Raw genomic sequence first — 24,482 nt, 5'->3', positions numbered from 1 at the left:
AAAATATTCGGAGTTTTACTCAAATTATTTTGTAAATTTGTGGCGAAAGGGGGTGTCTAAGTCTGTCATTGCAATTTCTTTTATGACACGATACGTGCCTATACATAATCAAGTAGATTTCAAGGGGGCTAAAACGAATAAAAGAGGGAAGATACAGAGACGTCAAAAGCATTGTATTAGGGGGGGGGGGGGGGGGGGGGACTTACCTATCCCCCAGAGAGTACATTTGAGAATATGCCCCCCCCCCCTTCCGGGATCACACAGGTCTATGAAAAATAATTTATATCAGTCTAGCAATATTCAACAAAATTAATAAAAAATATTATTTAGTTACCTATTTTACTGCATTTTAAACATATCAGTTGATATTAACAATCCTAGCTTCATGCTGCAGTGTACAAAATGATTTGCACGTCCAGGTACTTTGGAGAAAGTTACCCAATGATTGCAATCTGGTTTATTTTTGAAAGAGTCGATTGGTGGTGGTGGAATAAATTTAGCCCTGATAAAACAATGAAAGCGTTGATTTCCTATTTTAATTGATTTTTTTTATTTTGAAAAGAGGGGGGGGGGGGGCATTTTACATGTATGCAAGATCTTCTCACCACAGACACTCGACGTTTTAAATATCTATAATAAAAAAAATTGCCTACAAAATAATTATGTCAGTCGTTATTGGATACATATGTAAACAAATGAATGTCTGGGTGATTTCCAATTTAATTTTTAAAATCCCCCCTCCCCCCGAAAATCACTCCCGACTCGATCAAGAAATTCTTCTTCTTTTTTTCCATTAACATTTTCTAACTCACTCGTACAAATGATTTCAACTGTTCTCGATTTTGAACAGCGCCCATACTAATATAACTATATATATTATATATGCGCAGTCTGACTGTGTTACTACCCGGAAGTTGTCATATTCACACTAAATGTAAGAATACAAAGAGAGATAACTCACGTTTTCGGAAAGGCCTATAATTAAGTTCGTATGAAAATCGAGGTTTGGAGGGAATTTTAGCTGACATGCAATGATTGAATGATGACATTGTGGCGCTGGGAAATTTCAGCAAGTTAAAGGCGCTGGGAAATTTCAGCAAGTTTAAAATCTGATAGCGAAGTTAAAAAGGATTGCTAATGAAAAGTTTTTTTTAAAAATTAAAATTCGATCTTTTCACTTTAGTCGTTTATTATTTATACACATCACACGTTGTCCATGTTTCAAGAAAAGTGCGGGGTTTCTGTGTGCATTGTGCATTCGTCTAGACCACGTGCTACAGAAATACGACCTTGGACTGCACGGGTTGGGGAGTAGTGTTAGGATGGCCAACAAACAGCGAAGTAGACTATTGCACATTACAAAGCAGACTGGATTCACAACCAGGACAGGTGAATAAGTGCGACGATGCGAAGAGCATTATATCATATTATTTTGCCGGGAAAAACGCGCCACTGAAGGTCATGAATTAAAGTGTTAAAATAGTTTCTTATCAAAAAACGAATTCTCATCATTAATTTATACGGTGCGAAAATTTCGCATCCTGTATTTCCATGTTCTCCCACCTCAAATAAACTCAGCTTCATCAATTATGTAATTATGCTTCTTGCAGCCGGCAATGTAATGAACATTCCGCCAGCGGCTTGGTTGCAAATAGAATTTTCTTTACCCCCATCTTGGACCTCGCACTTCATGATGCAAGAAAAGGAAAAGTTCACCATGTTCAAGGTATTTTTTAATCCCCTTTTGAACCCCATATTACATAAAATATGGGGAAAAAATATGCACCGTTCTCCAGGTATGACGAGGGATTTCATTTGCATTCCTTGAAGAAGGATTTATGATATAAAGTTACCCACGTATTTTATAATGATATGAAAGATATTTTGACCTAGTTCCATATCATTATTGGGACTTTTTTGCACCATTAAGTGTAGAAAACCGTTTATACAGTGACTCACAGGTGGTCTAGATGTGAAAATAGCAGACAATTTTTTTTTGTGTGTGCTAAAGGCTGGAAATTTAAAACCTTCAATTAAACTGATAACAACTGTATAACTGCACCGATCATAAATTGGGGAATTGAAATCTTTTTGCTGCAATTTGTGTGTTAAGGAATTGTGTGACATCTTTAAGCATCCATGTGTACTTTTTCTGACTGTCTAGACATTTGTCAGTAAATATTGGGGAAACTAGGTGAATTACCACATGGACATTATTTTGCAAATGTGTATATGGTTTGTTTCAGGGGTTTGACATTCCTTCTCAAGCTTGGTGTTATTCAGATTTTTCGTTGCCAAATTCCTTTAGCGAGACTTGCAAAACGGCAGAAGTTGACCCAAATTCAGTCTCTGATTCTGCATTTAACAAGGAATTAAACACCAACAGCCATCTAAAGCAGGTTAGGAAACGACCTAGAAATTTTACATTTGCCAGCAACTCAGGAAAATCAATGCGACGCAAGCCAAAGTTGGATGAATTCCGACAGCACAGAGACTTTAGGAGACCATTTATGTACAGGAGATTAAAATTACGCAAAATGGTAAAGTTTTCAATCACTGTAGATTATAAAGAGGTTCTTTTTAACATCTGAATTGCAATTTGGGTCTGTTAACCAAATTTGGAAGGAGGGGTTAGAGAGTGCATTTTATCCAAAGTTATGTAGCTTAACAATTGATGTTTCATTTAGTTCCCTCATCCAATATGCTTCCTCGAATTTTGAAAAGAAATTAAGTTCTAGTTTCATGAGGCATAAAGTCAGGGATTTTTTTATGGTTTGTAGAGAGCTAAAATTCAGCCCCATTCCCATTGCTGAAAAGCAGGTGTTTTTCCCAAAATGATGCCTAAAAATTCCCAAATGATAGATACTTTGATAAAAATATGCCATGAGGGGCCATCCAACCTCAGTGTCACTCTGTTGCAAAAAAAATTGTGACAGCTTTTTCTCTGCCAAAGACCGGAAATTAAAGCTTTTTTAAGCCTGTCAAATTGATAATAAAATATCAAATGGTTAACTTTTTGCTTGTTTTTCTTATTTATTTGTATGAAACAAATTTCCCAATTTCAATCAAATATCGATATTTTCCCCAAACTTGAAGGCCCTGGCCCCTCCATTCAAGGGGTTAAAAAATCCCTGAAAGTAGAGAAAGCAAATTTCTGGCATTGTACTAGATGTTGCAGGGCTGTAAGTGTAAAATTGGACCACTACACAAGATAACAGATTCAGTGACAAAAATGACCATGCAAGGCTACCTATAAAAATGTGTATTTTTAAGTATGAATAATTGGACACTATTTCAAGCTCCATATGAGAGGGCATTGCACTTGATATGATTAATGAAAATTTAATGCTAATATTAGACAACCTTTTGGTTTACATGGAATGATACCAGAGAAAAGCACCAGTCCAATTTGAATGATATTTTAATTATATATATTTCCTGGAATTAATTAAAATGTATCCTGAGCCAGATACAAGTTTTTATTTATTTTTTACAGAAGTTGAAGACAACACTGACAAACAAAAATATCCAGTGTCGTTTTTCCTGCACGACCTCTTTATACAGTGTGGTAAGAAGACCAAAGGGTCACGAAGCTGGCCCCCCCAAAAAAGAAGGGTGCTCAAGTGAAAGTGACAACTTGTCCAACAATTTCAGGGAGAGGGGTGGGTCCCCTGAGAGAGGCAGGGGTTACTCTGCTGAAAGTCCCACCAACAGTTTTCGAGAGAAGTGTTACTCGGTGGAGAACAGAAGGGGACTCTCTGCTGACGATAGGAGAAAAACTCGCAGCTGTTCTAGACATTCAAAAAGTTCTGCTACTGATGAAGTTCTGCCATCAGATTCAGAGTCTTCTACAGAATCATCAATTTCATCAGTGTCATCAGAAGAAAATCAGGTGAACAGTCATTCATCAGCCATGCGATGCATTCTCTTTAACACCTACAAACATTTGATACATCTTACTTCATAAGTAGATAGACCATGTTTGCTACAGTCTCTGAATTGGTACTGAGTTGTCAATTAAATTTGTGCAAGGAAAATGTCTGCTCTCAAATACTGGAAATTGTATGAAAGAACTTTATTTTTTTGTTTAATTTTTTTAGGTAATGTTGACACATCAATAAGCATAAAGTTCTCGTAAATAATTTTGTAAATGTGTAAGTACCTGGTACTGAACAATTTCTGCAACAGATAAATCTGACATCCGACAAAGTAAGGTTGGGGGTGGGGGGGGGGGGGGATATAATGATTTGCTCTACATGTCCAGTAGGGGAGTGTTGATTTTTAATGATATTAAACTGTATACTTTTCATACTTTCCACTCTTTTGTTAACTTTGGAAAAGCTTTGCAAGAAAACGAGGTTTTTTTTCCTTTGTAAGTTAGTGCATGTTATATGACAAGAAAGACAGAAGTCTGGTGTGTTTCAGGACAGCCGTATTGGAAAGATAGTCTTCGCAAGTCTCAGGAATGGTGCCAGTATGTCTAGATGGTGGCCAGCAATAGTTATAGAGGGCAAAGAAGTAAACAAAGCAGAGAAGGCGGGCTTTGTATGGATCTTTTGGTTTGGAGATCATAGAATATCTCAGGTCAGCAAATTCATCCACAGAATTGCTTTCTAGAATATCGATAAGGTACATTTTAGTGTACAATCATTTCTAAATTGTATAGGTATAAGAACTGGTATCAACTGCTTATTCTGCAACATACACATTTATTCTTATTAATTACCATAGCTGTAATTTACTTTAGTACAGTATTAGAACTTTACAGCATAATATCATAAGCAAGTTGCTTTTGAATAACTGTATACAGGGAACTATTTGTCCCTGTTTTCTTTTCGCCCCTTTGCCATTAATGATGGGTGAATTTAAGATTGGGCAAAACTGTTTTCTCTATTATCCCTCTTTTAACACATAGTTAATATAATAGTATAATGATTTGTATCCACAAAATTTTGTTCTCATGAATTTGCAGTTTTCCTCCATAAACCATGAAAATTTATGTCCCCAAAAGTTAATGACACCACAGAACTGAATTGAGTTGAATTAAATTCTTTGACAGGTATTGGCCAGTAATATAGTGGATTTTGCGTCTAACTTTACCAAATATGGATTGTGCAATAAAATAGTAAAGAACTGCCCGAACTTCAATAAAGGACTGAATGAAGCTGTACAGGTAAGCTCAGTGTTATCTGGGAGAGAGTCGGGGTAACGTGAAATAGCGAGGATTTTGCTGCTATCAGCAGACTTGTTTCCTATACATGTAATAGTGATGATAAATGGAATTTACGAGACTTAAGACACACCCATCTAAAAAGAAACAAAACTTGTTGGATAACTAATATGGGCTAAGTGATGAACATTCATCGACCCAGTGCCCTGGTTATGTGCTTGTCGTATGAATGTGTTCTGAGGAGAAGATAATGCATCGTCCTGTGTTGGGTTATACCCCATTGTTCAAAAATTGTTACAGATCTGTGCGGAGAGACTAGCCCGAAACACAGAGGATGTTTCAGAAGAGGAATTACTGGGCTGGGCTAAAGAAGGATTTCTGTCAGATCAAGGACATTTCTTACCTCATCAAAGTAGGAAAGAGAGAGGAAGCCAAATGAACCTTAAATTAATTTACGAGTATTTTATTGTTACAATATTGTAGGGTATTTTATGAGATAGAGCTTGGTATGATATGGCAAATGCTAAACAATTTCCTTGAAAGATCATGATGAGTGGGTAAATAGCCATTTTGATGTAAGATTATTAAAATGGGAAAATGGTTATTATAGATGACTCATTGCCTGAAATGGTTAAAAACTACCTCACAAAGATAAAGGACAATTTGAAGCATGTAGAAACATCTAAGAAAAGATCTCCAAACAGTGAGTACAATCAATTGCATGTCATTAAAAAAAAAAAAGTAAAAAAAAAGTGTCCGAGGAGTATGCACTAAAGGGAGGCAACTTCTCCTAGTCTAATAAATTTCCTATATTTCAGAAAGTGCAGTGAGAGCACTGAAGGCTGGTGAGAAAGAGTTGTCTGGTATGTAGTGGATTTATATCAGATAATAAGCTTGACTAAATTAGTTTAATTTACAGAAATTGTCATATTTATGTATCATCTCCAAGGCAACGCTTGCTATGCAATCTGTCACTCTCTGCAATTTAAACTGCACACAACAACGGAGTTCATAGGCCTGAAAAGGAACCTGAAGACTTTGATTAAGTGTTGAATTTTGTGAGATTTTTATTTAATTAGTGATGTTTTGATTAATCAGAAATATGCCTGTCTTGCGATGATATTGAAAATACGGAAGTGGAGGATCATCCCTTGTTTTTTGGAGGACTCTGTAAAGCATGCAAGGTGAGACTCAGTCAGGGGACCTCTCCTGGTTATTTGAAACCATGAAAATATATACTGTCATGTGAGATTGATTGTGAGTTAATTCATTTTCTGTATTTTTGTCATTCTTTTTCTTTTAAAGGAAGAATGGAAAGAGTATATACACATTTATGATGAGGATCAAACAAATGTAAGTTTGCCTTTAATATGTATAAAGAAAAAAGCTTTTAGTTTCACTATGATCACTGTGTATGAAATGAATGATATGTACATTTGTATAGTGATTTTACTTGTAAAACCATTTAATTGGTTGATTGGCATTCATAGGAATACTGTTATGATGGCAGCTGTGAATATAACAAATTAATGCAGATTTTCAAAACATGGCTGTAACAATATTGCTCCGTTTCATAATGAAGCAATTTTTTTTTGGTGAAATGAATGATATGCATTACAAGTACAGGAAAAGTTTTGGAAAATTGAATGACACTAATCCTAGACTATTTTATTTTATATAACCTTCTGTGGAGCAGTTTACCATTTGTGTGTTGTGAAGCATAAACTGCCCCTAGCCAGATGACTTTGCATTTGTTAATTAACTTGTAGACATTCTGTGTGATTTGTTCAACTGGAGGGGATCTTGTGGTGTGTGAAGATGTAAACTGTGGAAAGTAAGTTATAATTTTTATTTCTTTCATATTTTTCAGAACACTAAACTTGCATGTTGACAGAAATGTCTCCAAAGGGGAGATAACTGTTTACCTTTCTCATATCCTTATTACCAAATCCATTTGGTTAACAAGATAACTAGTATATCTAATTTCCATCCTCCCTACTTAGCCAGCTCACAATTAGTGCACCAACTCTTGTGTTTGTTTGAATCCCAGAAGTTTGAGCATCAATGAGGTTTCCTTGGGTATGCTTCCTATTTTCCCTTCATCCAAGTCCAGCCTTCACTTCTGGATTCAGGGGGATCACCCTTTTATGTACCAGCATCCTAAATAATCCCTATTTGTACATTAATGAGGAATCAATATTTTCATGGGTTCAATATTTTTCATGGTTTGGAAAAAAGTACATAAGCTATGTTTTGTTTTCATGGTAAAAGTGTTGTTTTTGTTAATGATCAATCACTAACGCTCCTGTTTGTAGAGGATTTGAATTTGTGGGTACCAAACCATGATAACAATTGAAATTATACTTCCATGAAAGTACATGATTTTTCCGTGAACAGTACTTGCAATTTTCTCAGAGAAGTTGTTTTCCTTTGATTGGTCAAACTGGAGTCAGTCGGCATGGTTCATCGTTTTTCTGATATAACATTGCCGAACTGTTCATGGTAAGGTTGCTGGATAGAAAACATTATTTTCATCCTGTTTGATATGTTGTCCCATCTGCAGGCAATAACCAGAAAATATCAAAAAGGGACATAACTTTCTATGAATGTTTGATCATCCTGGTCTTAAACAGTTACAGGTAAGTTAGAGTGGAAGCTGAGGGAAAACTAAAGGTTATGCTGTTAAAGGGAGATAACTTTTATGAATCTGCAAGTCATTAGTAGGATGAAACCTTCTCCTTTCCTTTAATACGAAGTCCTTATAATATTATTCCCATATGACTAGAGAGGAATTCACCTAGTGAAACCTTGACCTTTCCTTTATACTTTTAATATTATCCTACATGGCTTGAGAGGAATTCACCTAATGAAACCTTCACCTTTCCTTTAATACTAAGTCCTTATAGTATTATCCTACACGACTAGACAGAAATTCACCTAACCGTGCCTTTTACTAACAGGTCATACTGTGTGGAGTGTATCAGGAACTTTCTCAGCGAGGGGCAGCTGAAAAAAGTAAGACAAAGTGCATGAAGAAAATTTATTACGTTAATCAGTAAGTTGTAAAGTCCTAGGTAGGAATCTTGTGAAATGTAAGATATAATTGATATTATGTCCGGATTTCAGATCAAAGAAAGCAACATTTGGAACTGTTTTCTCTGTACGCCCTACGCTAAGCCGACTCATGGTTGTTTGATCCCTCGCCCGAACTGGAGGGACAAAACGGTCCACATCTTTGATTCGGGATACAGAACAGATGTAAGAGCTAATGAAGTTGCAGTGCTAGATATCATGTTAAGGGAATTATCTTTGATTTGCTAATCATGTATTCTTATAAACAATGCCATATTTTTCATTTAAAACTGGTATGGTCTACAAGATAATAGTACATATATATACCATACCACCATATGGATACAAAAAGCAGGAAACCCTCAGGCTTTCTCAAATAAAGACGGGACGTATTATGGTATGGTGTCGTCTGCCATCTGTTTGGACCTTGTGGGTAGGATACAGACCGAACCATTAGCTCGAGGATTTTACAACTTGGTACATTTTATCACCTAGCTGCAATAATGTAGCCCTCTCTGATTTTTTTTTTTTTTTTTTTTTTTTTTTTTTTGGGGAGAGGGCTACAACTCCTTAGGATCTCCGTAATGGTGCAAATGCGGGAGTGATTCACTCCCGCAACATTTGCGCTCATTCTAAACATTTCCTGATTTTCTTTACGTAAATAAAATGATATTCTATGTTTCTTAGTCAATACATAAATTTACAACCTGCAACTTAAGATTTGTGAGGCTCTATTCTACCGTTTTCAACAATTTCGATAAATTCCAATTTCTCGATTCATATTTGTGTGCCATGTTTGATGTACTGAAGTTTCAACTTCCGATTGTCAAGTCATTTGCATATGCCATATAAGGTAGTATTTACATCAATGGACAAGTATGGAGGCGAAAGCTATTTTGTCGGCATTGAAAAGGTTTGAATTTAATATCAAGTTAAAAACCGAACAGCAGAGTGTAAATTTTTTCTGCAACAATATGATTTTCCTTTCTTTGTCGAAGTGGCTCGAGTAACTACATTTTCGCGCTGATTGTTAATGTTTAGGTTTTTCATTAGATCCACCTACGAGATCTCGCGATAACAAGCATGGCGGAGCAGACGAAGAATTTTGCATTCTGTACATTATATTTAATGAAAAACACCTTTATTAGACATGCCCGAGCACAAAGTTGGTACTCCTTTTGGTGTAAACAACATTTGGGACTATAACACAGAGTATATTATCGGTTATTCATAAAATTATTTTGCACCATTACGGAGATCCTATGGAATTGTAGCCCTATCCCGAAAACGTCAGAATAAAAAAAATTTGGATAGGGCTACATTATTGCAGCTATTTATCACCATGATAAGAGGAAGATGCTTACTGTTTTTTAAGATCAGAGGTCAAGGTTGTAGTATCACTTCGTAGGTAAACCTAGTAGCAAAACCTTGTGGGCAGGATACAAACTAAACTGTAAGCTCCAGGATGTTACAAATTGGTATATTTGATCACCATGATGAGAGGAAGATGCCTTTTGTTTTTCAAGGTTAAAGGTCAAGGTCGCAGTATCACTTATTAGAAAAACATTGTAGGCAGGATACAAACTAAACCGTAAGCTCCAGGGTACTGCAACTTGGTACATTTGATCACCATAATGAGAGGAAGATGCCTATTATTTTTCCAGGTCAAAGGTTAAGGTCGCAGTATCACTTAGTAGGAAAACCTTGTAGGCAGTATACAAACCAAACTGTTGGGCCAGGACCGTCAAACTTGGTACACATACACTTTATGCCAAGTGGAGGATGTCTATCTTTTTTCAAGGTCTAGTAGCAGGAAACAGACCAAACTGTCAAATGGGGCTAGGACCATCAAATTTGGTACACATACATCTTTTGCCAAGTGAAAATATTACATAGAGTACATGATTTGTCTTGTTTTTATGATGCAAAGAAAGCATGTCACACCCTGATGATTGCTGATGCTACTTGAAGCCAAGTTCTACAAATCTTGGTGTAAGAAAAACACCCTATATTAGCTTTTCACGGGCATATTATGTACCATTGGCAGTACTCTTGTTTTCTACTGCCTTGAAAAATTAAATCAACTAGATTATGTACATGCAAGAGTTCTTCTCATTCAAGCATGTACATCTTGAACAAAACAGATTTTATGGACAATTGAATTTCTAACTTCATGCAAACATTGTATCATATAATGACACCATAATGAATTAGAATGCTATCATGCAGATAGAAATTTTATTCATAATTTTTTTTGCATGGAATACATGTATTTCAGTACATGTATATCACATGCATTTGTATAAGAGACAGACATCATCTCTGTACTTGCTATTTCTGGTAATGGAGTAATCGGCTTTTCTCCACAGACATTCTAAATCCAGAACACAGTGGGGTAAGAAATGTTTTGCATTTAGTTAAAGGAATTTGAAATGACGTGATCTTCTGGAAATTATTTCAGATTTCACCTTCATTTTTCACCGGTCCCAAGCAAGCAGTCAGGGTGTTGTCTCTCTTTGATGGAATCTCAACTGGTAAATCTGCATTCTAGCGCTGTCACAAAATTCATAGAAAGTGTCATGTTCTCCTGTGATGGACTTCATTAACATTATTTGTATACTGCAACAAGCTGATTGTAACAACATCTTTATTTTTCTTGAAGGAAAAGTAGTTTTGGACAGAATTGGATTTGAAGTAGAAGCATATTATGCTAGTGAGATAGACGAGGATGCCATGTTGGTTTCTATGGTGAATCATGCAGATTCCATAGAATATCTTGGAGACGTTAGAAAACTGAGCAATGAAAAGGTTTGCTTCCTCTTTTATTTGTGGAATAAATGACTAGGAGTTTGTGTAATGGGGGTATGTAAAAAATGTAAGCATGGAATAATTTGTATAACCAACACCACCAGCAGCTACAGAGAATTGTCTCCGTGCCCCCATTATTTATCTCTTCCCAATAAAACAAGCCACCTAGACATTTATTCCTTAAATCTATATTTTGTAAAAGAAAAAAAGATGAAAGTGTTTATGCTATAGATAACTTGCCATACAAAGCTCTCTGTGACATAACCATTAGTTCCTCTTCCTATTGAGCCAGTAAAGGATTCCGCTTGACAGAACATGGGTGAATGTAGATATATTTGATATGTAACAATTGAACTGTTCCTCTGCCTTTGTATGTCTTCTCCATTGTACGTCTTCTCCTTCATCTCCCATTTAATTTAGTTGTACTCCCTACCTGTTTTGTATTTAAATATCAGGATATTATTTCTTAATTTTGAAATAAACTGATTCATTGATATATTGTCCCCATTTATAAAGGCACTTTGTAATGTTGTAATGGCTGGTAAACTATATATGAAATTATTTTTATAAACATTTGCATTTAAAAAATGTTTTGTTAGTTGTTTAATCGTGTTGTCCACAAACTCAACTCTGACAGACAACCAAATCAACTATATCCCCAAACTCAACTCTGACAACCAAATCAATTATATCCCCAAACTCAAATCCGACAACCAAATCAATTACATCCACAATTTCAACTCTGACAGACAGTCAAATCGATTACATCCATAAACTCATCTCTGACAGACATCTTAATCAATTACATCCACAAACTTCAACTCTGACAGACAAATCAATTACATCCACAATTTCAACTCCAGTGATTTTTTTACAAGGGTCCTGTGCCTTTCGAATTGGGAAAAATTGTCGACATTTCAGTCAAATTGGGAAGAATCAATTTAATCATAAATAAGGTTTAAAATCATATCAAACATTATATTATCTTTATTTTACACATCTAATTTTCTTTAACCTTCTAAAATTTTCAACTATTCTATCCAAATCATAATTTCCATAACTCTTAAGTCGTATGTATATAATTCACAGCAAATGTTTATATTTTTCAAATACATTTTTCTTTCATAATGTTATTAGTGGGGAAAATGCAAGCTAAATTGGGGAAAATATGACAATTTTTAGGCAGGGAAAGGGCCGAAATTCGGACCCAAAATGGGCCTTAAAAAATCACTGAACTCTGACAACCAAATCAATTGCATCCATGAACTCAACTCTGACAGACATCCAAATCAATTACATTCACAATTTCAACTCTGTGACAACCAAATCAATTGCATCCATGAACTCAACTCTGACAGACAACCAAATCAATTACATCCACAAACTCAACTCCGACAACCAAATCAATTGCAATGACTTTCATTAACATATTTTTTGTAGCTGGATGAACTTGGTAGAATCGATCTTCTGATCGGAGGCTCCCCCTGTAATGATCTCTCCATAGTCAATCCAGCCAGGAGAGGGCTGAGTGAAGGTACATTATATTTCTCCAGATATAGTCACCTTTTAAAAATCAGAATTGTTCAAGGTCAAATTTTGGTCAAAAAACAAAACACAGCCTTGTGTCTGGGATCACTGTCAAGAAGTTTTTTTCTTGCAAAGAAATTATGGTCATGTCAAATTGTATGAATGAGTAATTGTTAGTTGATTTACGACAAATGTTATTCTAACTACACTGCTGAGGACTAAATTAAATGACAAAGGTAAACGATGAACATAAAATGTGTATTCAGATGTTGCTTTTATTGATCTTGTCATTATGATCATTAATCACAGCTGTGCATGTAAATTTTCTGTGATACATAATGCTGAAAAATGGGAGAAATTGAAAATAGAATTCATAATCAAATATTTGAAAAATTTGTCAAAACTTATTGAAAGCTGAAGATTCTAGTGAGAAGAAATATCCAATTACAGTAAAACATGCTTATTGCAAATAGGTTGGAACAATTTTTATTCATTTTAAATGTAATTTGCTATATCCATAAAGCTCAAAATGTGTTTTAAAACTACAGGGAATGAAAATCACTTTGCTGTAAGCATAAATTCATTATAAGCATGTTCATTGTAATCATGTTTTGCTGTACATGTATATACATTCGAACTTTGGTATCTCAAATACCATGGATATGTCAAAGTGATTCAGAAGTCCCAACATCTTATATTTTACCCTCAATATCTTAAATCCTCTGATATCTCAAAGTTTTTCTCGGTTCTATTGAGTTTGAGATAACGAGGTTTGACTGTTCCACATGTTGATAATTTTTTTGTGTTGGAAATGTTGGCTTTTTCAGTGGATTACGGAAAATTCACTAAACATATAAATCATAGTTGTGTAAAATGAAAATCCACCGAAATCGATCACCAAAATTACCCAGCATACAGTATATGTGTAATCATAACAGTTTATGATATCTGAGAGATTACTACTGTTCTAAAGATTCTTAATATGAAGTGATGACTGTTTTGTGTAGAGGGAACAGGGCACCTGGTGTTCGAATTTGGGAGGATTCTGGAGTACCTTCAGTCGATGTCGAGGGCCCAGGGTCAGCACCTCTTCTGGATGTTTGAGAATGTAGCCTCTATGAGAGCAGACATAAAAGACACCATTAGTGAATGTTTTAAGGTACTGTGTCAGGGATTTCCATTACCTCCATTATTATTCCATCATAAAACTAAAATTGCAGAAAAGCAAAGCTGATTTAAAGGGACTGGTTCACGTTTTTCGAAAGAAATATTTTTCATTTTTGATGTTAAAAATTAATGGTATAACTCATTTAATGTTGACAACCAAAATTTGGACCGTCTAAATGCAAGGATAAGAGCAATACTTTAGCTTTGATTCTGTGTTATGTAAACAAACAAACCAGTGAAACGTTAATTTTGTAATTTAAAGCATCTTCCTTTTGTACAATCACAAATTTTAACATTTAAATGACACAGTTTACCTAAAGTATTCTTGAAATAGGATATATATTATACTTGGATCAATATCCATTTATTTGAAAACTTTGTAAACAATAACACACCTCAATCTTTGTTTTCAAAACAAATAATAAACTCTCTGTGATGAGCTCCTGCCATGATGAATAACCTTGATTTTTCTTGTGAGACCCTCTAAACATATTAGACTGTAGATTTTTATCATATAAAGTGAAAAACAAAATTTGGGGGAGAATCGTGAATCAGTCCCTTTAAAGGAAGCTACTTAAACTTATTTTGAATGTTCACATGAGAAACTTGTGTATGAAAGTCGCAGATAATGAACAGTGATCAATCTCATAACTCAATCCTATAAGCAATATAAAATAGAGAGTTGGGCAAACACGGACCCCTGGGCACACCAGAGGTGGGATCAGGTGTCTAGGAGGAGTAAACATCCCCTGTCAACCGGTCACTACTGCCGTGAGCCCTGTATCTTGATCAGGTAAACGGAGTCATCCGTATCAAGATTGGACGAGAAATATGTGTTTCAGTATGACATCACATGATTGTTTAAAAACAGAGCATGAATCATCTAATAAAGTATAACACTACATCTCAATGTTTGGAATTGATCTATTAGCAGTATTAATTGTGAAATGCCCCAGTAAGAAATGATTATCAAACACCTTAATCCTGTTTTATGCTGATGTTCTAGAGACTTTTGGTTTTTTGGGTTTTTTTGAAAGTCCTTTTTAACAGACAATTCTAGATTCTAGCAGCACTTTACACATACATTAGTTAAATACCTTTAGCAAAATGTATTGAAATATTTTAAAATTGTGTGGCAATAGTGTTACACTTTTGCAGTTTTATTTCAGTGCATGACAGAGGAAATATACTGAATCTTTTTTGCAGTTGAACTAAATTGTCAATGAATAAAATCAACATACCTGCAAAATGTGAATAAATTCTTGAGGAGGTACAGTCCCCGAGTCCCTGAAACATTCTACTTTACCATTTTTCCGTTCATTCACTGTTCGCTCACCGTGCGTTCACCGTGCACTCTTCCGTTCAGCGTGCGCTCACCGTTCGTTCACCGTTCACAAAGCGTTCAGCGTGCGCTCACCGTTCGTTCATCGTTCAGTTTTTTCATTGTCATTCGGAACACCAAAGTGAAAGGACCAATCTTGATAGCAAGGCGAAAATGAAAATTGAACATGTGCGTAAGAGTGGAAGGATATACTTTCCTACTATATCAGAAATTTAATTTTGAAGTACAAAATGTCAGGATTATCCACTGTGAATGCCGAAAGGTTCATATGAGCTTTGCTTAAAAACAATACTAAATGAGAGACGAATATAAGAGCTTGTCGTTATGAATTTAACCCAAGAACAAAAAATAAGGCAGTTTCAGGTAATGAAAACCTCCTCCCCTGTGTTCATGATTTAGCATTTACAAGTTCGGGCACAAATTATTATAATTATTTTGCATTGCTTGACAAGAGTTTTAAACAAGTCACCCCCCCCCCCCCCTACTTTGAAAAATAAAAACAAACAAACGATACAACATAATGTACAATGTACCGTATGTACATGTACGTGTCAGAATGTCAAACTGATATAGCTATTTTTACGCCTATATTTATGAAAGACATTGTCATTACTATTCTTGCCAAATTTGAAACTTTTGTAACATTTGTCCTTAATGCAAAGATGTAATTGTTTATCTGGTACGTTTCTGCATGTATCTGTACATGTAATGGTATACACAATGTACATATGAAATTTGCTTTTGTTTGTGTATGACTGTTGTGTGTATTAATGTACAATTTGCGATAATTTCATGAAATATGTAAATGTATACTCGGTACTTGTACAAAAATATATTACATTGAATATATCCAGAACTGTAAAATATGCTGTATCATGATTCCGGTTTATTTTTATTTTTTTTATTAATTGATGATATGTACATGTATTTTATTACTTGATTATGAAATAAGTAAAATCCCAGGGGAAAATCCGAAACATTCCGAGTAAATAGATAACTTTGTGTTCAGCGTGCACTCTGCGTTCGCTCACCGTTCACCAAATTGCGTTCACCGTTCGCTCTGCGTTCGTTCACCGTTCGCTCACCATTCAAGTGGGAAAGAAAAACGTTTCAGGGACTGTATGCTACACCACAGAAATTTGATGTGGATGAAAAATGGAGGATATGTACAACATTATCATACATGCCAACTTTTAAAAATCCCCATGGGGGATTTTGCGTGCGACGACCTTTTTTCAAAGCTCAAAATTCACGACATTTTAGCATGAAAATAAATATTTGTCCTTTCAAATAAAATATCAATCAAATCATTGTTAATGTATCATATATTAACACAACATCAAATGTGTTTGACCTTTAACTATATAAAAAAAACTTTGAAAGATATACATTAATATTTTATTAAATCATCTATTCAGCAAAAAATCTTCTCCAACAAGTCACATACATAATATCAAGTAATATTTAAGGTTGCATCCTTTTACACCATACAATAAACATTGGCCGGTCTATATATCAAAATTTAAATTAAAGCACATGCATTTAGGTACGACTGCAAAGGCGATCTTGCTTGTCTGTAAACATGGGCTTGCAGAGACTGGTGGAATAATCTGCATTGCAACCAAAAAAGGAGTGATCTGCCCTGCTATGAAGTTTGCGAACAAAACCTTTGCACCCATGACATCTGAAATAATTACCAGGAAAAAAAACCACATCAAAATATTCCGTTTTACTTGTAAATTAAGGCTACTTGCTAAATAAAAAATTCAGTACAGACTTGTGCGAATTACGCATCACAAAGTATATTTAATGAATACTACACTATATAGACTATATAATACATCGCTATAGACGGATAGATTTGGATAGCCTATATTATTATAGTTGGAAAAAATATATACTTGACGTACCTTACTGCAAATTTTGGATGCTGTCAGCGAGAGGCGGAATGTCCGATTGTTTGGTGGTGACACTAGCATCGTTGTCATTCACGTTTGTGTAAAGGATAGGTCAATTTGAAATCCGTCTTCCCGATTAATTACTATCAAAACATGCTTCGTACTGTCCAATAAACACCCCGACACAGGCAGACCAACCCGACACGAATGCGGGTGGTTTCGTCCCGATTACATATTCGCACCTAGTGGATTCGCACCAAGTGGTTTCGTCCCTATGTCAATGCAGGTAACATAAGGTAGAACATTGCCTTATAGTCGAGTGGTTTAGCCCCAATGTACTAATCGAGTGGATTCGCCCCAATAATATAACAATTAACATATCTTAAAATTATAACGATTTAACATATCTCAAAATTCACTTTCTTAAAATGATCAACTTCTTTCAAATAAATACTGCTGCTTTAAGTTTATGCTATAAATTGAATTCTTCATTTTGAGATTTAAATAAATATATCTAAGATTAATAAAATCACATAATAGACACATTAATTTTATCTACATAATGCTAATTCTGTTTCACATGATAATTTTTACTTACTGATTTTCCACAATGAATGCAACTTGCCATGGCAAAAATTCTTGGTATAATGATAGAAATGGACATAGTTTGGAAGTCGGTAAATTAATATACTGTATAGTATTCATTAATTTCAATTCAATTGCTCATCGTTAAAAGAGAGTATGCTCTGATCAATCGTTCCAACCACTGTTGCCATATACATGTATAAACATCCAAAAATTGTTGGTATAATGATCAAAATGAACATACCTTGGGCGTCAGTAAATTTTAGCATTCATCCCCTAATTTCAATTCAATTCAATTGCTCGTCGTTAACGGAGAGAATGCACTAATCAATCGTTCCGACCACTGTTGCTACATACTCAATTAGGGCGAAACTACTCGGGACGAATCCACTTGGGGCGTACAGGTAAAGGTGCGAATCTACTAGGTGCGAATATGTAATCGGGACGAAACCACCCGTCACCCCCGACACCATGCGACACAGGTAAACAGCAATGGCTGACTATTGTCCCGATTTCTGATTGGCCAGTTCAGAAATGACACGGGATTTCCCATTCTGGTCACGAGATTTCACGATTATCCCGCTTTCAAACTCGTTTTCAATCGTGAAATCGGAAATTTTGGTCGGAAAAAATTTCAAATCGGGATTTTAGGGTAATTTTGCTTTCCCGATCGGGAAAGCGGGACCGGAGGGTAAAATCCCGCCTAAATCGGGAAAGTTGGCGTGTATGCATTATTTTGAAATTGAAAACTTTCAAATTTACTTTATTTATTCAAAAAATGCAGTTTTAGTTGAAAGCAATCTGAGAAAATTTAAAACCCCTGCTGGACTCGAACACACGATCTACAGTTAAGCAGTCGATGTGCTAACCTACTGGGCTACTCAGCTAGGCGAGAATTTTTTAAATGAATAGACAAATATTGCTGATATTTATATTTTCCTCCATGTTTTAAAAGGAAGTCAGCCATTATGACAATGTAGAGTACCTCTTTAAGTGTTTTACATATATATTCTATGGCACATATCTTAAATAGCCCATATTTTATCGATATTTACATTGCATAGTTACCAAATTCTGTACATACATGCCACACATTGTTTCACAAATTATATCCCAGCAATGTATTTCATGATCTGCCTTAATGTACCTATGTTGCTGGGAAAATTCAGAAGCACCTTTAACTGCTACCAGTCTTTAGTCATGATATTCATATGAAGTATAGATTTTCTTCAATGTCTGCCAATCGAAAATGCTTAGTTGACAGGAAATTCATTTACTTAGCTGACTATACACCAGCATCCCATCATTCAGATAAAATATTATTTGAATGGTAAATAATGATGAATCTTTTTCTGATAATCTAGCTGTAACAAAACACTTTCATTAGTTTTGAAAAAGTAGGATTCATTACTGATATCATCGAATCCTCTGGAAAGGGGGAAACTACTGAATAACGGGGGTTTTTTCCCACGGGTCTAAAATTTGGCGATTTGCTGGCTTAAAGGTATGCAAGTGATTTTAGCGGAATAAATTTTAACGGAGAAGGAAGAGTTATTTCTCTTGCAAATACTGAAGTCGCAATTGGGTGCATATTTGGCGAGTGAAATTTTGGTGAATACCGTATTTTGCCGAATATAATACGCAGTGGTATTTAATACGCACCCCCCACTTTGAGCCTAAAAGTTGTTGAAAAAACGCACTTCGGGTGTATAATATGCAGCAAAAATTTTGACCAAGCGGTAATCTTCATTTTATACTTAGTGTTAATTTTCACTTAATATTTTTGCAGAAATAATGAATTCTAAACAACACACAATAATTTGCAAACTTTTTGAGATGAGGTCTACATCGCGGTAATCTTCAATGAGAATCTTCGGGGAAATATCAACCCGGACAAGCCTGTTCATTTCAGCAAAGCACGAGATTTTGTAGCATTAAAGTCTTAACTGACTCGATATTTCCTTTGTTGAAACTTAAAATCAATCAAATAGCCGATGTTATAAAAATAAAATTAAACAATTAAGCTATCGCTTATTTTACTGTAATCAACACACCATGGCAGGTACAAAGATGCAAATTATCAACTCCTCGTTAACTACGATGACTATTAAAATGTGTGGGAAAAAATTTTGTTAGGTATTTCTTTACCCGGAGGGGGTATCTAACAAAAGCACAGTGTACACAACAATGGCTTCGTAAAACACACGCTCTGGGCACCCTCTCGGTAATTATTTCTTTTACGCAAGAATAGTTATTTCAAAGATTCAAATTAGTATTTCATTAAAAATTAGGCCTGTTCATAAAACTTACAGTAAACCAACTTTTAGCAAGTGACAAAATTATTTTCCAACAATTTTAGCACGTGACAAGGCATTATTGTGTACACATGCTTTCAATAATGGCGGCATGCGATGTAATGAATAGTCAGATCCAATGCAATTTGATTGGCTGTTTGTTTCATGATAATTGAATTATTTAGATATTGTAAGTATATATATCACATTTTCTGCAATTTTACGTTTCTGTAGTAATTTTCTTGAGGTCGAATTTTCTAGTTAATAAATAGGTGAACGTGAAAAGGCGTACAGTATCCGAAGCCTTGGTCGTTGAGTGAAATATTACACTACTTAATCGCCGAGTTTCATCTGGAAAAAAAGGTCAAAAACCTATTGTGGTATATAATACGCACCCCTTTCTGGCACAAAAATATTCTCTAAAAAAAGTGCGTATTATATTCGGCAAAATACGGTAGCTATATAACCGCTAAAATAAGCCAAATATCAAATATGAAATGTATATAAAAATATATACGATACAGGTGTTAGTGTTCACAAACTAATGTTAATGACATTTTCTCTCGGGTTTTATTTTACAGTGCTTGTTTATCTTGTCAGTTTGTCAATAGGTAATACAGCCATACAATAGCTGAAGACCAGAAAGATATCAGTTTCAACATCATTCATGTTTCACCTAAATACAAATTATAGGCTACACTAAATCATTTGACCTTGATTTTTATCAATATTCATGGTTGTTAAAAGGATATACAATACACAAACTTATATACAATATTTCAAATGTATACCCCAGTATGGTTGAGCCACTAGGGGGTATTTATCCACTAGGATGGGTCTAGTCGCATCTAGCTTCTTTTTTAAACTGAAAAACACGCAATACCCGACAGCAGCATTTCCATTCTGTTGTCTGTCTGATCCTATAGTGGAGTCGCAACTTCATGATAAAGCTTTTGCAGGTGGCACTGCAGCTTTAAACAGATATTAACAAGCCTTAAAGGTTGAAGAAAAAGGCCCTGGTGATTTTAGCTGTGAAATTTTATTGGTTCATGGTGACATAATTTCATGAGTTACTTCAACCTTAAAACCAATCCACACTAAGCTAACTGTTTGACTGACACTTACATGAAAATTGCGGAAAACTGACGCTTTGATTTTAATTTGATTATAATGTGACGCCACATGTATTTACATTGTATATTTGTTGTGGTAAAGTAATTAGTTTTTCCTGAAATAAACAACTCAAATCTTCGTCTTCATCAAATCAATAATGAAACAAATAGGTGATGTTATCTACAGATACCTACAGCAATGTAGATAAAAATAATTCTAGCTTTAAAAAATGAATTTTGAATTGTGTATCAATGTTTGTAGGGTTATAAATTTGTGGGTAAGAGTGACATACAAAATTCACAAACTTTGATCCCCCATGAACACTAATGATTCCACAATGTGTGGTAGTGTTAGATATATGGCCTTCCTAATATTAAAATAAAATAACTCTTACTAGTTCCACTAGTAGAGCACTGAAATGTTGTGCCAGAGGATTCGGGTTCCTTACCCAGCGGATGCAAATTTAGTTTTTGTTACATTTTTATACCATTTTTCAGTGTCCTCCTGCCCTTTGGGATGCTAAGTACGTATCGCCCGCCTCTCGTGCGAGATACTTCTGGGGAAATATTCCCGGGATGTACAGGTAAGTCACTCATCATAACGAGTCTCAAGAAATAATGTACAGGTATGTCACTCGTCATAACGGGTCTCAAGAAATAATGTACAGGTATGTCACTCGTCATAACGAGTCTCAAGAAATAATGTACAGGTATGTCACTCGTCATAACGGGTCTCAAGAAATAATGTACAGGTAAGTCACTCGTCATAACGGGTCTCAAGAAATAATGTACAGGTAAGTCACTCATCATAACGGGTCTCAAGAAATAATGTACAGGTAAGTCACTCATCATAACGAGTCTCAAGAAATAATGTACAGGTAAGTCACTCATCATAATGGGTCTCAAGAAATAATGTACAGGTAAGTCACTCATCATAACGGGTCTCAAGAAATAATGTACAGGTAAGTCACTCGTCATAACGAGTCTCAAGAAATAATGTACAGGTAAGTCACTCATCATAACGGGTCTCAAGAAATAATGTACAGGTACGTCACTCATCATAACGAGTCTCAAGAAATAATGTACAGGTATCTCACTCATCATAACGGGTCTCAAGAAATAATGTACAGGTACGTCACTCGTCATAACGGGTCTCAAGAAATAATGTACAGGTATCTCACTCATCATAACGAGTCTCATTTTTCTTTTTAAGAAATAAGAGTAGCTTGTGACAGTGTGATTTTCAGATGCGTTTTTTCTTCTTTGTTTTTAGTACCCCTTTCTTGAAAAACCCAAACTCCACTGAAGATTTTCATTTAAATGATGTCCTGTATCTACAAAACTTTAGGTCATCCAGGGTAAGGAATATTTTAAAATTTATTTCATAAAATGAAATATTAGTTGCATAAAATCTATGCATATTTACGGGAGTTTACAATCTGATTAAAATGAGCTCCTCGATCCACTCCTCTTTTTTTTTTTTACTGTCGCAACACGTGTAGCAACAATAAAAAACAAAGAGGAGCGGATTTTAATCAGATTGCATGAGTTTTTAGATTTGCTTTGATATTGCAGTACAAGAGTATCCGCTGCATCACAGGGAAAAGGAACTCCTTAAAACAGGGGAGGAATGAGGACCAGCTGGTTATTCTGATGAAGGGTAGAGAGGACAACATGTGGATCACAGAAATAGAAAGGTCAGTTTTGAAAGAACAGCAGTTAATATAAGTTCCTCATATATTTTACGATGAATGCATGCAATCAATGTGAAATAGAACTAGGAGCGCTGAAGCCACCATATTTTAGCCCAAACTTCACCATAAACTAAAAAAATAATTTAATCTCAATGGTTGATGGATCTAATTGAATACTTTTTATGCCCTCGGATTTGGATGATTCGGGCAGATATATAGTTTTTGGCCTGTCTGTCTGTGGCAAAAAACTTTAACCTTTGTCATATCTTTTCCACCATTAGAGGTAGAGCTTTCATATTTGGTAGGTGTACTTCTTGTGGCAAGACATTGATTTTTATCATAGAAATAATACAACCTGTTAAAACTCAGCATAATAAAGAAAAGATATACTTCTAAGAAGTAGTAATGATCTATCTGATGACGTAAAGTTTGAAATTTTTCAGGCTGCTTTCGTATTTATAGAAAAAACTGACTGATTCTAATGCGAGTAATACCGAGATGTGCTATATATTAGATACATGATCGAGACTTTCCATATTTCAGTTGTCAGTGTGATATGTATATATTGTTTTCTATGCTTTATATAAATGTTGAGGAGAGCATATTCCTAGTCCTATAACTGTTTCCAATCCTCATTAAATATATAAAGCATTAAAACTACTGCAGTTGTTTATAGCTGCCTGGTATAACTCTCATGTGTTGCCTGCATTGGTGCTTTAAAAACAGGCAGCATGAAAAACTACTCCTCTGTATTGTGTAGGCAAGCCATGCACCAAGTAAAATAGCAGGATATCCTTATATTCACAGCCTTTTTTCTGAAAGTTTACAAATTGTATTCCATATTGCAGAGTGTTTGGATTTCCCGAGCACTACACTGATGTCGGCAACATGTCCGTCACTGCTCGACACAAGCTGATTGGCCAGTCCTGGAGTGTTCCCGTGGTGGAGGGCATTCTGTCCCCACTGAAGGAATTCTTCCTCACTAAAAATGATCTCAAATAATTGTGATAAACACACTCGCATGTTTTACATTCGGTTCATGGAATGGTAGGAGAGGATAAATCATTTGCTCCAATGGAATTCATTGATTTTTAAATTTCATTAAGTTCACCTTGGTTTGTGCATTTCTAAACAATGAGTATGAAATTAATGTTCGATAAATGAAGTTTTATTGATTTAGGTGTTGTGATGATGGACAAGACAATTATAATTGATTATTATATTCTGTGATTTAGCTTTTACTAAATATTTTTAAAAATCATTTTAAGAATCAGATTGAATGATATTGATGGATACAATTTTGTGATTCAGTTGTGATAAGAAGGCCATGATACCATTTGTGATAATCTTTATGTAAAATTATACATATATATTTTACTTGTATACATGTAAATCTTTTTTTTTTCAACTCATAAAATGGCATTTGAATATTCAAATTGATGTGAATATGGGTGTGAAATTCTGGTGTCTTGATTTAGTGTTACTTTTGCTCTCATTGTTCAAATTTCTTAATTGGTGACAGCATGAAATGTTTGAAATATACATGTGCACAGTGCACTGAATGCTATTGCATATCAGTTCAGGGTAAATGTGTCAATTTTAAGATATTTACATTTCCGATGTATTTGCCTATGGTATCTTTACAAATTTTCATGATAGCCATTTCCTCATGAATGCACTGCAGTTGTGAACAATGCGCTTATGAATCTTGATTAATATTGTACGTCTGTTCTAACGGCTGGGAATTTCAACAGAAATATATAATTAAGAAGATTTCATTTTGAAAATACATGGAGGTATGGGCTGCAACACT

The 24,482-nt window shown here is 35.0% G+C and overlaps 1 protein-coding gene across 1 annotated transcript in view; it reads left to right on the top strand.

Annotated features, from left to right (window-relative positions):
• The first annotated feature begins 1,582 nt into the window (after positions 1–1,582).
• LOC125670395 (DNA (cytosine-5)-methyltransferase 3B-like) overlaps positions 1,583–24,482 on the top strand; it is a 23,148-nt gene continuing 248 nt past the window's right edge. The window contains exons 1-21 of the mRNA XM_048905524.2: positions 1,583–1,726; positions 2,247–2,540; positions 3,497–3,892; positions 4,426–4,584; positions 5,060–5,173; positions 5,471–5,582; positions 5,781–5,873; positions 5,989–6,033; positions 6,269–6,354; positions 6,476–6,523; positions 6,940–7,004; positions 8,131–8,185; positions 8,297–8,428; positions 10,704–10,776; positions 10,905–11,050; positions 12,491–12,584; positions 13,585–13,736; positions 21,474–21,559; positions 22,249–22,333; positions 22,551–22,672; positions 23,518–24,482. The exon at positions 23,518–24,482 is cut by the window's right edge and continues 248 nt beyond it. Of these exons, the coding sequence (XP_048761481.2) occupies positions 1,598–1,726; positions 2,247–2,540; positions 3,497–3,892; positions 4,426–4,584; positions 5,060–5,173; positions 5,471–5,582; positions 5,781–5,873; positions 5,989–6,033; positions 6,269–6,354; positions 6,476–6,523; positions 6,940–7,004; positions 8,131–8,185; positions 8,297–8,428; positions 10,704–10,776; positions 10,905–11,050; positions 12,491–12,584; positions 13,585–13,736; positions 21,474–21,559; positions 22,249–22,333; positions 22,551–22,672; positions 23,518–23,671 (2,640 nt within the window). The 5' untranslated portion in view covers positions 1,583–1,597 and the 3' untranslated portion in view covers positions 23,672–24,482. The remainder of the gene's footprint in view (positions 1,727–2,246; positions 2,541–3,496; positions 3,893–4,425; positions 4,585–5,059; positions 5,174–5,470; positions 5,583–5,780; positions 5,874–5,988; positions 6,034–6,268; positions 6,355–6,475; positions 6,524–6,939; positions 7,005–8,130; positions 8,186–8,296; positions 8,429–10,703; positions 10,777–10,904; positions 11,051–12,490; positions 12,585–13,584; positions 13,737–21,473; positions 21,560–22,248; positions 22,334–22,550; positions 22,673–23,517) is intronic.

The sequence above is a fragment of the Ostrea edulis genome, chromosome 4 (assembly GCF_947568905.1).
Source record: "Ostrea edulis chromosome 4, xbOstEdul1.1, whole genome shotgun sequence".
Taxonomy (NCBI): Eukaryota; Metazoa; Mollusca; class Bivalvia; order Ostreida; family Ostreidae; genus Ostrea; species Ostrea edulis.
This window is presented reverse-complemented; position numbering and strand designations above follow the sequence as displayed.